The sequence below is a fragment of the Heteronotia binoei genome, chromosome 5 (genome assembly GCF_032191835.1).
Source record: "Heteronotia binoei isolate CCM8104 ecotype False Entrance Well chromosome 5, APGP_CSIRO_Hbin_v1, whole genome shotgun sequence".
Taxonomy (NCBI): Eukaryota; Metazoa; Chordata; class Lepidosauria; order Squamata; family Gekkonidae; genus Heteronotia; species Heteronotia binoei.
The window spans coordinates 85,502,246-85,518,008 of NC_083227.1; the positions used below are offsets into that span (position 1 = coordinate 85,502,246).

Below are 15,763 nucleotides of genomic sequence, written 5' to 3' on the forward strand. Positions count from 1 at the left end.
AAACCAGCCTCATTCATGCTCAAACTATGGTTCATGGTTTGGTTTGTGCCCATCCCTAGTCACACCTAGTCGACTGCGGGGTGACATGATAGCGGTTTACAAGATAATGCATGGGATGGAGAAAATAGAGAAAGAAGTATTCGATGAAATTGCTGAGCAGAAAGGTTAAAACGGATAAAAGGAAGTACTTCTTCACCCAAAGGGTGATTAACATGTGGAATTCACTGCCACAGGAGGTGGTGGCGGCCACAAGTATAGCCACCTTCAAGAGGGGTTTAGATAAAAATATGGAGCACAGGTCCATCAGTGGCTATTAGCCACAGTGTATGTGTGCATATAAAATTTTTTGCCACTGTGTGACACAGAGTGTTGGACTTGATGGACCGTTGGCCTGATCCAACATGGCTTCTCTTATGTTCTTAAGTACTTTTCTCCCTTTCTCACAATACAAGAACTCGTGGGCATTCGATGAAATTGCTGAGCAGACAGGTTAAAACGGATAAAAGGAAGTATTTCTTCACCCAAAGGGTGATTAACATGTGGAATTCACTGCCACAGGAGGTGGTGGCAGCCACAAGTATAGCCACCTTCAAGAGGGGTTTAGATAAAAATATGGAGCAGAGGTCCATCAGTGGCTATTAGCCACAGTGTGTGTGTATATATAATTTTTTTTTGCCACTGTGTGACACAGAGTGTTGGACTGGATGGGCCGTTGGCCTGATCCAACATGACTTCTCTTATGTTCTTATACCTTAATTAGAGAGTCAGAGTCCTAATTGTTTAAGAACATAAGAGAAGCCATGTTGGATCAGACCAATGACCCATCCAGTCCAACATTCTGTGTCACACAGTAGCCAAAAAATCAGATGCCATCAGGAGGTCCACCAGTGGGGCCAGGACACTAGAAGCCCTCCCACTATTGCGCCTCCCCAAGCACCAAGAATACAGAGCATCACTGTCCCAGACAGAGTTCCATCAATATGCTATGACTAATAGCTACTGATGGACCTCTGTTCCATATGTTTATCCAATCCTCTTTTGAAGCTGTCTATGCTGGCTGCCGTCACCACCTTCTGTGGCAGTGAATTCCATATGTTAATCACCCTTTGGGTGAAGAAGTACTTTCTTTTATCCGTTTTAACCTGTCTGCTCAGCAATTTCATCGAATGCCCACGAGTTCTTGTATTGTGAGAAAGGGGGAAAAGTACTTAAGAACATAAGAGAAGCCATGTTGGATTACATACTACCTTACTGACCTCTTAACCGGCATCATTCTTTAAAGTAATCTACATTCCATTATTTACATTTACCTATCCAATCTTTAAGCAGTGACCCATTCCATGCTTCATATTAATTCTGTTCTGTTCTCAAATATATTTGACAGAGTATCTACCCCCCCCCTTTTTTTTCCTTCCTCTTTTTTTTTGGAGGATTGAGATCATCTGTATAGGCTAAGATTAGTTTTAATCTTCTTTTCCTCACCAGGCATGGCGTTTCTCTTAAGACCTTAATCTTTTGTTCGGTAATTTTTAATGGTTGATCCATAAAAACTTTCCAACTTAACTCCTTAGACATTCTTCTATTAAGGCTACTATGAATTTCTCTCTGAAATAAGTGTTTTCCAGTATATACTAAGTTATCCCTACGTAGATCAGGTGCCAAACCCCCTCTCATTAAATAAGACGAATCCTCCTGCTTCTGCAGTCTCAATATATGTGCTGCCTGCTCCACCTTCAATCCAACCAATCTCTTCTCTTCCAATCTTTGAGCCATCTCTATAGCCTCAGTCCTTTGGCTCATTTCCTTCATTTTAGAATTGTAAGACTTAGCAGTTTGGGTTGGGCCAAATATTTCCACTTTTGTATCAGTTATTTTTTCTTGCAAGCTATCCAATTTTAAGTTTAGCCCTCCAATCTGTTCCATTAGATTGGCCTGCATTTGATTCAATGCTGTCATAAAGAACGTTTGCATGTTGGTTTGCAACTCTTTAATAATATCCTGTGAAGTAGCAGTACCCACTGGTTCAGGAATCCCTGATGAGGGTATTGATTTCCCTGACTTAGTCATTTTACACGGATTTGAATCTGTATCCTACATCTTAATTTACTTGTTTAATTAGCTATACATTCATAACTTTTTAATAGCTGAGAGGAGGGGGAGGGTTACCAAATACAAATGCTCTTCAAACTTAGTTCAGTCTCAGTTCAGTCTCTTCCAATTTTCAAAAATAATTACACTTACAGTTTTATACCAATAATCCAATATTCAGTTCAATCTCTTCCAATCTTCCAAGTTGATTTTTATTTCAGTCTTATAAAAATTTCATTAATCCAAATTCTCTCTGTCTTTCCTTTTTACTTTCTCTTCTTCTTATCCTTCTCTCCCTTATCTTTTTCTCCATCTTCCCCACCACTCTGCCACTCGAAGCCTTCTCTGGAGAAGAGGCACACTGCTAATGTCAACAATTTAGTCCAGTCTCTTTAAGATTCCAGATAGTCCTGCTTGCTGGGTCAGCATGCTGTTACTCAACCAAACAATGCATTACTCACAATATAGAACCAGCCATTAAACTGCCACCGTCAACTCTATTCCCTTCAAGTCCGAAATTAACTCCAATTTATAATAGTTTATAATTGTTCAACTATTTCTTCGCCTGTCACCACTTTCATCTGCTCTTCGCACCTTCCCCGCTATAGACTGTCCCATCTCTCGCCACTCTTCACTTCCCGTTCTCCGGCTTTTCATTCACTTTTTCCTCAAAGTTCCTCTCCACTCTTGCTTGTCAGTTTATATTGTTTGATAGTCCTGTTCTAGGCTTTATAATCTTTCGTCTTTTGTGGGCTTTCTTACCCTTTGTTGTTGCCTTCACTGCTGCTTTCCTTCCACCTTCTCCGGTAACGTGGCTAAGCCGCCATAATGGCATCTGTCTCAACTTGGGCTTCGGGGATTTGGAAGCCATAGAAACCACACCAAGGCCCCCCCAGTTCAGTATCTCCACTTCACTCTGCTTCCCCTTCTCAGAGGCCCCCACAACGGGGGCTTCTTTGGGTCTCCGCTCAGCGGAAAACCCCCAAAATTGAGTGGTTTGGCCCCGCCTCTGCAGGAGCTCTGCAAAGTACGTCACCTCTCCATCGCGTCTAAGACCAGAACCCTTCAAATCTATTTTTGATTTTATATTATTACAGAAGACATAGACATCTGATAATATATCTTTTCAAGGATTTGAGATTTTTACAGTAGCAGCATCTAGGGGAGATAAAGGAGGAAGATAAAGTGGAAGGGCCGCATGCCTAGTGTCTGCTAGGCTATATGTTAATTCTCTAGGAATTCTGAAATGCAGTCCCTTTGCTATAGCTATATTGCTACATTTCAAAAACTTTGTATTGTGTATCTCCCTCTTGCTTCTCTATCTTCTGTAATTGACAAGACCAGGAAGAAGTTTAATATTTTCATAGATATTCTTATTATGGATTATTTCTCTTTGTTTCTAGCTGGCAATTTCAATGCAAAAATAGGACCAGATGACAATACCTTTTTTCAGAGAAATGCCAGGCAAACATTAATAGATCCTGATTATCCTTTTTTTCTTTTGTTGGAGATCTAAAGACAAGATATTTAATAAAGTTGGTGAAAAACTGGTGGCAATGATAGAATACAATGGCTTGGTCATTTTGAATGGTCAGGCAAGAGGAGATTCTGCAGGGGATTTCACATACAAGAGAAATGAACATAATAGATTGTTTTATGGTATCGACATCTATCTCCAATTACTTTGGAAGCCTAAGAGCTGAAGATTTTCAAGATAGTAATCAAGATAGTAATCATTTTGCCTTGTTATTGAATTATCATGTAAAAGTCATCTGAAAAATCTCTGTAATTTAGAAGATATTGGATTTGGATTTATATCCCGCCCTCCACTCCGAATCTCAGAGCAGCTCAAAATCTTTTTTACCTCCTTCCCCACAACAGACACCTTGTGAGGTAGGTGAGACTGAGAGAGCTCTCAACAGAAGCTGCCATTTCAAGGTGCAAATGGAAGAGCGGGGAATCAAACTCGATTTTCCCAGATAAGAGTCCACACACTTAACCACTGCACCAAACTGACTCTCTTGTTCAGGATTGGAACATTCTCAAACCTCTAAAGTGGACAGGATCATCAGCAATATGTTCCAGACAGATAATCAACTCAGAACAATATAGGATTTTACATGTAAAAATTCTGAGTACAAACTCTATTGATATACAGCTGGAGGGGTTTATGGAATTATTAGAGTTGTTTTTACTTGCTTGCACTAGACAGTGGACTATCCATTCAGGCACCTTAAAGAGAAACCAGCAGTTCAATAAAGAATGCAAAAAAGCCAAATGGGCGCTTCAGCAATACCACAAAAACTTCTGTTCAGCAAGTGATCCTGGCAAATTGCTAAAGCTGCTGGATTTTCTAAAAAAATCTTATGAATCAGTGGTTAAAAGGAAGAAATGTGAATCTCAAATGAAAGATTGGAAAATGCTAATTGAGGTCTCCAAAAATAACAATATAAAGATCAGGACTGTCAGACTGGCATTGGTTCTCTGGAATCTCCAGGAAGAGATTTTTCATATCACCTACTGTATGGCCCTTTTTAAACTGGAGATTATGGGGGTTTAACCTGGGACCTTCAGCATGCCAAGCAGATGCTCTACCACTAAGCCTTGGCCCCTCCCCAACCAGGCAAATTTCTTTACCAAGCAAGAATGGCCATGCACCACCACCTACAGAATTGAGAAACAGCTATCAGTCTGTCAGCCCTTTTCATGTCTGAGCTAGGGAAGTTTCCTGTGTTGAGTCAAATTGAGCTATAGGCTTTACTCTTCCATCAATTCCTTTAAGTTTAAGCTTTGGAACCACACTTCCCCCAAAAGACAACAACAACCAAGGACCTTGGTTTCCTGGAAGTTGCCAAGCGGGATATAGAAATAAAATTGGCAGATCACTACTTGGCATCATTTATGGTCAGAACTACAGTGCTATCTTCAAACCTCCAACTTACATAACATGCAACAACAACAAAAATGTAAAAAGTGAACAGGCCCATAGCCATGGGGGGGCTAGGCCCCTCCATCCAAACCCCCCTTCCAACTATGTGGCCCCTCCTTTTAGTGCCCTGCTCTCCCCACCACCACTGCCATTGCTCTCCCTGCAGCTCTAGCAGCCCCGCTCTTTCCACCTCTACTCTGTCGCCCCACTACTGCTCTGTTGTCCCCCACCCTCCTCCATGGCACCTCCCTCCCATCCACCTGGTAAAGTTATGGGAGGCAGGAGAGCCACAGAGAAGTCCAGCATTGGCACGAGCAGGAGCCAAACCCAGGTGCTCTGTGTTGTTTTCCTCCGTCCCTCCTCCCCCAAGAGGCCGTTGTGCAGTGGGTCTCCAACAAAGGAGGGTCGTCATCCGTAGGGTTGGCTTTGAAGGCTGAGCCCATAGGTCTTTTTTAAACAAACAAACCTCTGGAGCAATTATAAAATGAAAGGAAAGAGAGAACTCTTTGAAGGCTGATCAGCCTTCTTGATGGGGCTGGGAGGGGGGAGAGCCACGGAGAAGTCCTGCATCGGCGCAAGAAGGAGCCGACCTGAGGGGGAAAGGTGGGAAGAGGCAGCAGAGAATTCTTGGAGAATGCCATCTCCACCTCCCCCAATTCTCTCTCTTTTCTTTCATTTTATAACTGCTCCAGACGTTTGTTTGTTTAAAAAAGACCAACTTGGTCCTTTGGGTTGTGGTCTCAGTTGCAGAGACATGAGCGCAGAGAGGTGTGCTTGGGAGAAAGTCTTCAGCAGAAAGAGGGGTGAGAGCAAACCTCAAAAGGTGTATTTTCCCCCCCATGGTCTCCGGATGAAGATTTCAAACAATACTCCCTCCCTCTAAGCTGTGGAGCCTTGCGAGCAAAAACATCTGCTTTTAGCTAAAACGAAAATCAGTATTAAGCTAAGACAAAAATGGAGGCTAAAAAACTGAGCTAGCTCACACTAACTCAGCTTAGAGGGAACAACATGCCCCCCTTTGACCCTGATCAAAATCAAAGATTCCTGACTGGAGGCTACCGTTCATAAATAGAATAATAATAGCTCCCTAGATATAAGAGAGAGAGAGAGAGAGAGATCACAGCAGAAAGAGCAGACTGCATAGCTGGGGTGGGCACTGGAAGGAAGAAGCAGCCAAGCTCTGCGGCCCTCCCACCAAATTTTTTAGCTCCTGGGGCCCCTCCACCCAACATTTTCTGAATATGGGCCTGAAAGTGAATAATAATGAACAGTCACTAGAAAAGAAGCACAATTTGAGCTTCCATGCTCACCAGCAGAGCAAAACTCTTCAGTGGGAAGAAACAGGAAGTTGAATTTGAATAATTACATTGTTTCCTGACCTGGATAGCCTGGGGTAGTATGATTTCATCAGATCATTGAAGCTAATCAGGGTCAGCCCTGGATAAGTACCAAAAATATCCTGGATTGCTACACAAGGACAGGCAACGGCAAGCTACCTCTAAAATCTCTTGCCTTGAAAACTGAGTTGCTGTAAGTTGGCTGTGATTTGACAGCAAAGTAAATAACTAAAATAACAGTGTGTCAGATGTAATAGCCTGTAATGTGAACGGTGACTTCTCCCTTACCTAAATGCCTACAGCAGATTTCATGTAGAGTCACTAGTAAGGACAGAGTCAAAAGTTGTATTGCATTAACATTGAATGGGGGATCATCAGTGAAGTTTGTATTTTTTCTGTTTTCAGCCTTGGCCTGAGGATGCTCTTGAACGTGTGGCTATTAAGTTTTTGGAAAGGCTTGAGCTCACAGAAAATGAACGGCAAGAAGTTGTTCCTATCTGCAAACACTTCCATACCTCTGTGTTGACACTTTCTACAAGGTTATATTTCTATATACATTTTTGAAACAGCCTAATATAATATGTAGGACACTTGAAAGGAAGAATTTGGGTATATTTATGTTACTGTTCGATGATTGAGGTGGGGGGAATCTTATAAAAAAGCTAAAGTTTTAGGATAATTTTTCCCCAGAAAAATGCTAGCTAGTCAGCAATCTGCTTTGATCTATCTTATTAATGGTCCTGCACACTTCCCGCTTCTTCAAGAAGTGAAAAGTTCCAGAGACAGTACAACCTGCATTGGTTTTCTTTGAAGAAGAGAATGCTAGAGAGTTTGTCTCCTTTACAATATTTGCTTTATTTGCAAATATATGGGTAGATCAAAAGGAACACTCCTGCACTGCAGCACCTCTGGTATGCCACCTCAAGGCTCCAGAGAGGATGTTCCTGCACTCTAAGGAGATTCATATTCAGCCAGTTTACAGCTTCAACCCCACCCACCCCCAGTTTCTCTCTTTCTGTCCATACTCCAGGCCTGCTATAACCGTAAGCTTATAGACCCATTCACAGTCTCTCTCTCTCTCTCTCGGCTTGACTTCACAAACGAAGATTTAAGAAGGGTGTAGTAGTCCATTCACAGTAATTACACAGCAATCTCACAATAATGGGTAGAATCCAAAGTACCACTAGGAGACTGAAGCTTGTGAAATGGGGCTTTTCTGTCTTCCCCTTCCCACTACAGCCCAGTGACCCCCCCCCCTTCATTGAAATTCTGCTCCTGAGACCTAGGCAGGGTCAAATTCCCAGTTCAACCTCCTGAACAGCAGGGGCAGGAGGTTGAACTGGGAATTTGCTACATGAGACAGGAATAGGCAATAATTGCCCTTTCTCTGGCAGTAGAAGTGCTAGTTTGTTTGTATAAGGATACTGGTAGTACACTGCCATTGTAGTGGTAGAAACATCTTTAATGCAAACCCAAGATGTACAGGATTTTAGGAGTAAATACATTGGTACAGCAGGTCATTGCTAATCCTCACCTCAACTAAAATGAACCAATAGATGTTAAGTCACATTAGCTGCATGGCTATATGTTAGACCTGGCTGTTAAACCTTTAGTTGCCATCAAATGTTTGTTTAGTGGTATATTTAGGGGAAATGAATTTAAAGTGGCATAACAGAATTTGAGTCCAGTAGCACCTTTAAGACCAACAAAGTTTTTTTCAAGGTCTTAAAGGTGCCACTGGATTCAGACTTTGTTCTGATGCTTCAGACCAACATGGCTCCCCACCTGAATCTATCTTAAAGTAACATGTTAGAGTGAGGAGCTAAACTTTTCCTCTGCCTGTCACTTTTCACGTATAACCCAACCATATGCCCCAGCCATTTCCCCCTTCATATTCAGGACCACAAATAAGTCCAAATAGAACTAAAAACAACTGAAGACAGTTGCTGGATGTGGGCGGGGGGGGGGGGGAGATTCAGCATATCTTTCCCACACACCCTTTGTGGTTAACATTTTTTGAAAAAGAAAGGACTTCAGGACTGGACACCATAAATAGGTAATTGTAATAACTGTACACTTAATCCTGTGCACTGGTTGTCCAGGGATTCCTTTAATAATATGGGTGTCTTGGAACATTAGAATAATATTCAGCTAGAGCAAGAGATCCTGTCACTGAACAAATGAATCCTTTCCTTTGAATGTCTATAGAAATGTCTGTCTAAAGATTATTTTCTCATGCCACAGATATTTGGAAATGTTGGGACGGCATAATTACGTTACGCCTACTTCATATCTTGAACTTATTGCTTCTTTCCAACAACTTTTGACTTCAAAACGAGACAATGTGATGAAAGCCAAAAAACGATATACTAATGGTTTAGACAAACTAGCTTTTGCTGAATCTCAGGTAAATTAATTTTAAAGGTACAGTGTCCACATCTGTGGCCTGTAAGATCTGCTTACCATCTCCCTTCAGCGCTCTAAAATGCCTTGTTGTTTTCATAGTTTTTATTATTTTGCTTCTGTGTGTTCAGTATTTGGTGACAAGAACATATCATTTAAGAACTAATGTTGTGGGGTTCTTAAAGAAGGATATAATTAATTAAATACTCATGCAAATTTTGGGAATTCATATCTTGATGGCATATATAAATATCATTTTTCCTGTTTCAGTCTGTTGTTATTGTTCAGTCACAAGTCGAGTCCAACTCTTTGGACAGAGGTCCTTTGCCTAGGTCGTGGCAGTCTGGGAAGGGAAATTCCTCTTCCAGTTTTTGATGGTGCGCCATTGAAAGTGGCGCACAAGGTCAAGACCTTGGGGGTTCTACTGGAGCCTTCCTTGTCAATGGAGACCCAGATAGCAGCCACTGCTAAATCAGCTTTTTTCCATCTTAGGCGGGTGAGGCAGTTAGCCCCTTTCCTAGAGCGTTATGACTTGGCAACAGTGATACATGCAATGATCACCTCGAGATTGGATTACTGTAATGCCCTCTACATGGGGCTGCCCTTGTGCTGAACCCGGAAGTTGCAGCTGGTGCAGAATGCGGCGGCCAGGCTGCTACTAGGGCTCCCAAAGTGGGAGCACATACAGTTGGGGCTGCGTGAGCTGCACTGGGTGCCAGTTGTATACCAGATTCATTACAAAGTGCTGGTTATTACCTTTGAAGCCCTATATGGCCAAGGACCTGCCTACCTTAGGGACTGTCTTTCTCCATATGTGCCCCAGAGAGTACTGAGATCAGGTGCACAAAATTGACTGACAATCCCCGGGCCAAATGAGGCCAAACTGAAGAATACACAAGAAAGGGCCTCACTGGTGGAACCAACTACCGGATGAAGTGCGGGCCCTGCGGAGTCTTGATCAATTCCGTGGGGCCTGTAAGACTACCCTTTTCCAACTGGCCTTCGCTTAATGCAGATTTTAGTCTACTGCATACGGCCATCATAAACTACCAAGGAGAACACTTAGACTATAGCACTGTAAATGTTAGTTTTAATTTTGATGGTTTTAATTATAATGGTTTTAATTAGTAAATTATATTGTACTGAGATAATGTTTTATATTGTAATTTTGTAATTGGTATATGTTGTGAGCTGCCCTGAACCTGCTTCGGTGGGGAGGGCGGGATATAAATAAAATATTATTATTATTTGCGACCCTATGGACCAAGTCACTCCAGGCCCTCCTGTCCTCCATCATCTTCTGAAGTCTGTTCAGATTCACGTTAGTTACATCAGTAATGTCCAGTAATGTCCAGCCATCTCATCTTTTGCTGTTTCAGTTTACAGTACTGTAAACAACTGATGTACAATTGCTGTTGGTTTTAGGTTGGTGAAATGAAAAAAGAACTGGTTGATTTGCAGCCTAAACTGGAGCAGGCTAAAGTGGACAATGCAACTATGATGAAGGTAAAAGTTTCTGCTCTTAAAAATTTACATAGTTCTGCATTGCATCAGTTTGCTCAAATGGTACCGCAGTAGCTTATACTGGTATGTTATACAAGGCAAATAGGAAGGTCCAATCTGCTGTTCTCAGTCAGGTCTGTTGCAGTAACAATTTTTCACTGGGCAAGTCATATCATTGTTTATACATGTGCACACATACACACACTAGTTGGAACCATTCCCCCCACAAAAATAAATGCTTCGGTGTCAGCTGTAATTAAATCCTCCTCATGTAAGCCTATCCAAATCATCTTTTGCCTTTCCAGCATATCTCATTCTTTTTTGTCTCTCTTATATCCCATCCAATAGCTTTTCCTACCAAGCCTATGCTATGTGGCCTGAGCACCTCCAATCAGTTGGGATCAGAGCCTGCCCTAGGGTTGCTAACCTCCATGTGGTATGTAGCAACCAAGAGTCACACGAAAAGTGGAACTGGAGAGAAATCCAAAGGCTCCCGTGTTTCAGAAACCTCTTAGACATATTGTGTCAATTTCTTTCACTGTCAAATCAGAGGATCTTCAGTCACAATACTGATGCTTTTACTTCTCTTTTAGGAACACAATTGCACACAGGTATGCATCAAATTGTGGAGAAACTGAAGTCCCAATACCACTCTTTCCCACAACCTGTATAGCAGCAACAGGCAAAACCAGTTTATTTCGCTAAATAGCTTCCTCCAGGCTTCTGTTAAACAATTTACAAAAACATTATTTAAAACTTTTATTCTAATGCCAAACTAATGCTATACCCAGGTTCATCTCCCCCACATAACTCTTACCTCAGCTTTTAATTTTTAAGTTCTTTTCCAAATTCTTTTGCCTCAAATAAAAATTACTGAAATCAAGATAAATTATGTCTGCAACATTCCCCTGATCCAGCAAGGTAGTAACTTTCTCAAAAAAAGAGATAAGGTAAGTCTGACATGACTGATTCTTGAGAAACCATGCTGGCTCTTAGTAATCACAGCCATCCTTTCTAAATGTTCCAAGGCTGTTTGATTATTTGTTCTAAAACATCAAACTGATGGGTCAGTAGTTACCCGGATCCTCCTTTTTCCCCTTCTTGAAGATGGGGACAACATTGCTCACCTCCAATCTTCTGGCACCTCACCTGTTCTTCAAGAATTCTCAAAAATAATGGCCAGAGGCTTGGAAATTACATCTGTAAGCTCCTTTAGTACCCTTGGATGCAGTTCATTTGGCCCTGAGGACTTAGTTTCATTTAAAGAAACTAGGTGTTTATGTACTACCCCTATGCTGATCCTAGGTTGGAACTCCATACCCTCATTATATGTTCTGTTTTTGCCATGTTGAGCACCATTTCCCTTAGAAGAAAAGATTGAGGAAAAGTAGGAATTGAGCAGTTCTGCCTTCTGTTCACACCTGTTACAATTTCACTTCCCTGTTCTCTCAATGGGCCTACCATGTCCTTGCTCTTTTTCTTACTCTAAACATAAGAAAATAACACTTTTTTGTTGTTCTTAGCATGTTTGGCTAGCCTAAGCTAACCACAACATCTTTAAGAGGTTTCTGAAACACCAAGCCTTTGGGTTTCTCAACCTCCATGGGGTAGCTAGAAATTTCCTAGAATTACAACTGATCTCCAGGTGACAGAGCTCAGTTTTCCTTGAGAAAATGGCTGTTTTGGATGATGAACTCTACACTTTTATACTGGATTGTAGTCCCTCCCCAAACCCCTCCATCTTCAGGTGCCACCCCCACCCCCAAATCACCAGGTATTTCCCAAACTGGAGCTGGCAACACTAGCCTGCCCACAGGCTGAGTGTGGCTGAGTGTCAAATGAGGGAGGAGCAATTATTAATCTGGATACTGCCTTTGCCTTGCACTAAGGCTTACCTTGTGCCTATTGGAGATAGTTTTTAGAAGGTAGCCATTTTGGTCTGCAGTAGAAGAGCTTGGTTCAAGTCCAGTAGCACTTAGAGACCAACAAGTTTTGTGGGGGATAAGTTTTTCAGAGTGCAAGCTCCCTTTATCAGATATTTGATAAAGGGAGCTTTGTCTCATGAAATTTTACACTCTGAAAATCCTCTTGGATTCAATTCCTCTCTTTTTTCTTAATAAATGAATGAGTAAAATCTGTTAGGCCTATATTGGACTCTATGACTATATTCTTTGTTTTTCTTTTAGATCATAGAGAAAGAGTCTGCAGAAGTAGAAGCCAAAAGCAAAACAGTGAAAGTGGATGAAGAACTTGCTACAGAAAAAGCAGCAGAAGCCCAGGCACTAAAGAATGAATGTGAAAGTGACCTTGCAGAGGCAATTCCAGCCCTAGAGGCAGCGCTCTCTGCACTGGACACTCTGAAGGCAAGTTAAATCAATGTCATCAGAACATATGAGATCAAGGATAAAACAGAGCACAGTCAGAAGCAAAATAAGCATTTTTTTTGATGATTCATGGGTGGAAGGAAGTGAAGAAGAAGAGAGGAGATGACTGGAAACATTACTGAGAAAAGCAATTCTACAGTGAAAAAAAATGTTTATGATGAATTCTACAAAATAACTCACCACCATTTTGAGTAGCACAAATTGTATTATAAATCAATATATTTTGTTTTAGCCTGCAGATATTACAATTGTGAAATCAATGAAGAATCCACCTTCTGGTGTTAAACTTGTCATGGCTGCCATATGCGTCATGAAGGATATAAAACCTGAAAAAGTGGCGGATCCTGCGGGAATTGGAGGCAAGGTAAAATTTATAGTGACTTTTATGTCATTCTAATTAAATAGGTCATTCTAATTAAATAGGTAACATATATGTCAAGGACTTAATAAAATAATATTTTGACCAAACATGGCAGAGATACATGCAGTGAAAGGGATCCATGCTAATAGCATTATCTTCTAACACAGTGTGGAAAATTGCCCAAAGATTGTGAATTAGATTCTTAACACGAGTATCTTTCAAAAAATTATTAGATTAGATTAGATTGTGAATTAGATTCTTAACACGAGTATCTTTCAAGAAGTTCCACACACCATAGTAAAAATCTATAGGAAATTTTAAAATGGGGCTTGTGCAAAAATTCCTGTTCCCCCTTAAAGAATAAGGTGAATGCTGCTTAAGGTACCATCATTTGTATTGCCCAGTCTCACCAGAGGCTATGCAGGATCATCCCTGGTCAGTGTTCAGATGGAAAACCTTCAAGGAAGCTCAGGGTTGCTATGCAGAGGCAGGCAGTAGCAAAGCACCTCTGCATGTCTCTTGCCTTAAAAACTATAATATAGTGGGTTCTATGCAATGATGAGGCAAGGTGGTAGTGAACATAGCTCTTTTATTGAATACAGCATGGTATAGCGCTGCCTTAGAAGACTGAAGACTGGGCCTACCGGGCCAACTATATATACACACAAAGTTCCCGCACTAGCATGCTATTGGACCATTCAAACCAGCAGGGGGTTCGTGATTGGAGCAGGACAGTAGAATTTTGATCCTACTCCCTATTGTTCCTGAGTCCCCAAGCTCAGTCCTACATGCTCCAATGAGCCAAGCAAGAACTCCATATCATAGATAGAATTCAAGTCACATATACAACATCCCTTCCCCCCAAGTTCGCAAGCCTAGCTGACATAGTCCCTGAGGTATGTGAAACCAGAGAGCTCATGGGTATGAGTAAGGTATATATAGGCGAACACTCCGTGAGAGCTTTAACTAATATATATTGAAAACAATATTTTAAACAATACTTTAAATCACAATATTTCCACATTAATTTGAAATTATTTGCAATATACAGTGTTTTTCTTCATTTGTAGGACTTCCTGAAGTCCAGTTCACCAATGCAGGTGTGATTGTTCCAGTTAACAAAATTCAAATGCATTTTTTAGAGTCTTATTCAAGGTACTCCCTTATATACTCTCATATATACGCACTACAGTTTCAATTTGTCTCTGCTCTGCTTATCTCCGGGGATCAAGCACGGCTCCACATTTCTCTTTGTCCTTAGCTTCCTTTGAAAGGAAGGAATAAGAAATCCACAGGAGCCAAATTTATGGGGAGCTTACCTGGTGTTTCCAATTTCATTGGGAGTAAGCTAGAATAAGACTTCTAATTTACAAAAATCCAGAAACAATTTAGAACTTTCAGCAATAACAACCATTTTTACAGGAAGTTCCAGACCAAACTTAGCACTTAAATACATCAGAATAACAGACCAGAAACATATATTTACCCAAGAAAACAGCTTAAATCAAATTCAGTATTTAAGCCATGGGGATGTAAAGTATTTAAATTAAAAATCCATCTCTTTTCCAAACATAGCAACTCTTTCTGAGTGATAGACCTATTGACTGCAAACAGTACTCCATATTTAAATTCATCCTCCTTGTGTGATTTGAGAAGAAAATGATTTGTGAGAGGGGCCTGTACCACTTTATTTTTTATTCTAGAAGAATATTCCATAATTGCTATGCACAATTATGGACAATTATGCACAATTGCTATGCAAACATGTCGGACTGGAATCATTATAATCCATGGGACACCTCCCCCTCTCTTGGTAGTCAAAAAGATTGAATGAAAAAGATGGCAGTGCGCGAGGAGCTCCGGTGTTAGAGCTCCCACGAATTCAAACCTTCCTCTGCTCTACACTCGGGAAGAGATGAGCGAAGTAAGCCACAGACCAACAGATGTGGCAAAACGACGGCTGGGGCAGAATAAGGACACTGTGGACTCCTGGGCTTCTCTAAAGCACGACTGGAACGGAGCTCGGGATTTACTGACACAGCACAGACCTGCCTGTGCAGCGGAGGAGCGATGGAGCCGCGGCGTTGACTGTGGGCGTACCCGGGTTCTGGAGGAGGAACAGCGGGCTCCGGCAACTGGCTGCTGCTATGGGTCTTTTTCATCTGTGCGGCCATGGATGTGGCCGAGAGCAGCCGGCTTTGGCCCCAGCACCAGATTGCACCGGTGTCCATGCTTCTGTGGGCCCTGGTGGAGAGACCGGGGGAGCGCCAGAGGAGTCTCTACTCCCCCGGAACACTCTGCGGCACTGACCCAATTTCGGGGTGCCAATGGGCTGGCGGCTGGGCAGGGCAGGAGTGGAGCAAGGGGCTTGTGTTTCCATCTGCTGAGAAGCCGGGAGGGGAGCTTCCCTTCCACCCCCCATCCTGGTGGGCTGAGAACGTGCCTTCGGCACCTGGAGATACTCTGGCACTCGAACTGCACCCGGACTGCACTTTACACTTGCTGCACTTTATTCCATCCAGACCTCAGAGATCATCGACTCATTCCATCAAGAGAGGACTGCTAGAGAGCTTGCTTTGTTTTCAGTCTATGCACTTAGCACTTTATTTACACTTTGGCAGAGCTCATTGTTTTACTCAGCTCATTTGTTACTATTGAGCCGCATTGTTCATTGCTAGTTAAATGAAATTTACTTAGTTGGGGAGGGGGGTTAGGCTAGGCTTATCCAATTGGTAAAGTTGTATATATCTGTATTAGT

General features: G+C 41.8%; 1 protein-coding gene across 1 annotated transcript in view; it reads left to right on the plus strand.

Moving 5' to 3' along the window:
* Positions 1 to 15,763, plus strand: part of DNAH12 (dynein axonemal heavy chain 12) — a 194,923-nt gene that overhangs the window by 86,383 nt on the left and 92,777 nt on the right. Inside the window, exons 45-49 of the mRNA XM_060239731.1 lie at positions 6,760 to 6,893; positions 8,599 to 8,761; positions 10,183 to 10,263; positions 12,447 to 12,623; positions 12,877 to 13,008. Coding sequence (XP_060095714.1) covers positions 6,760 to 6,893; positions 8,599 to 8,761; positions 10,183 to 10,263; positions 12,447 to 12,623; positions 12,877 to 13,008 — 687 coding nt within the window. The remainder of the gene's footprint in view (positions 1 to 6,759; positions 6,894 to 8,598; positions 8,762 to 10,182; positions 10,264 to 12,446; positions 12,624 to 12,876; positions 13,009 to 15,763) is intronic.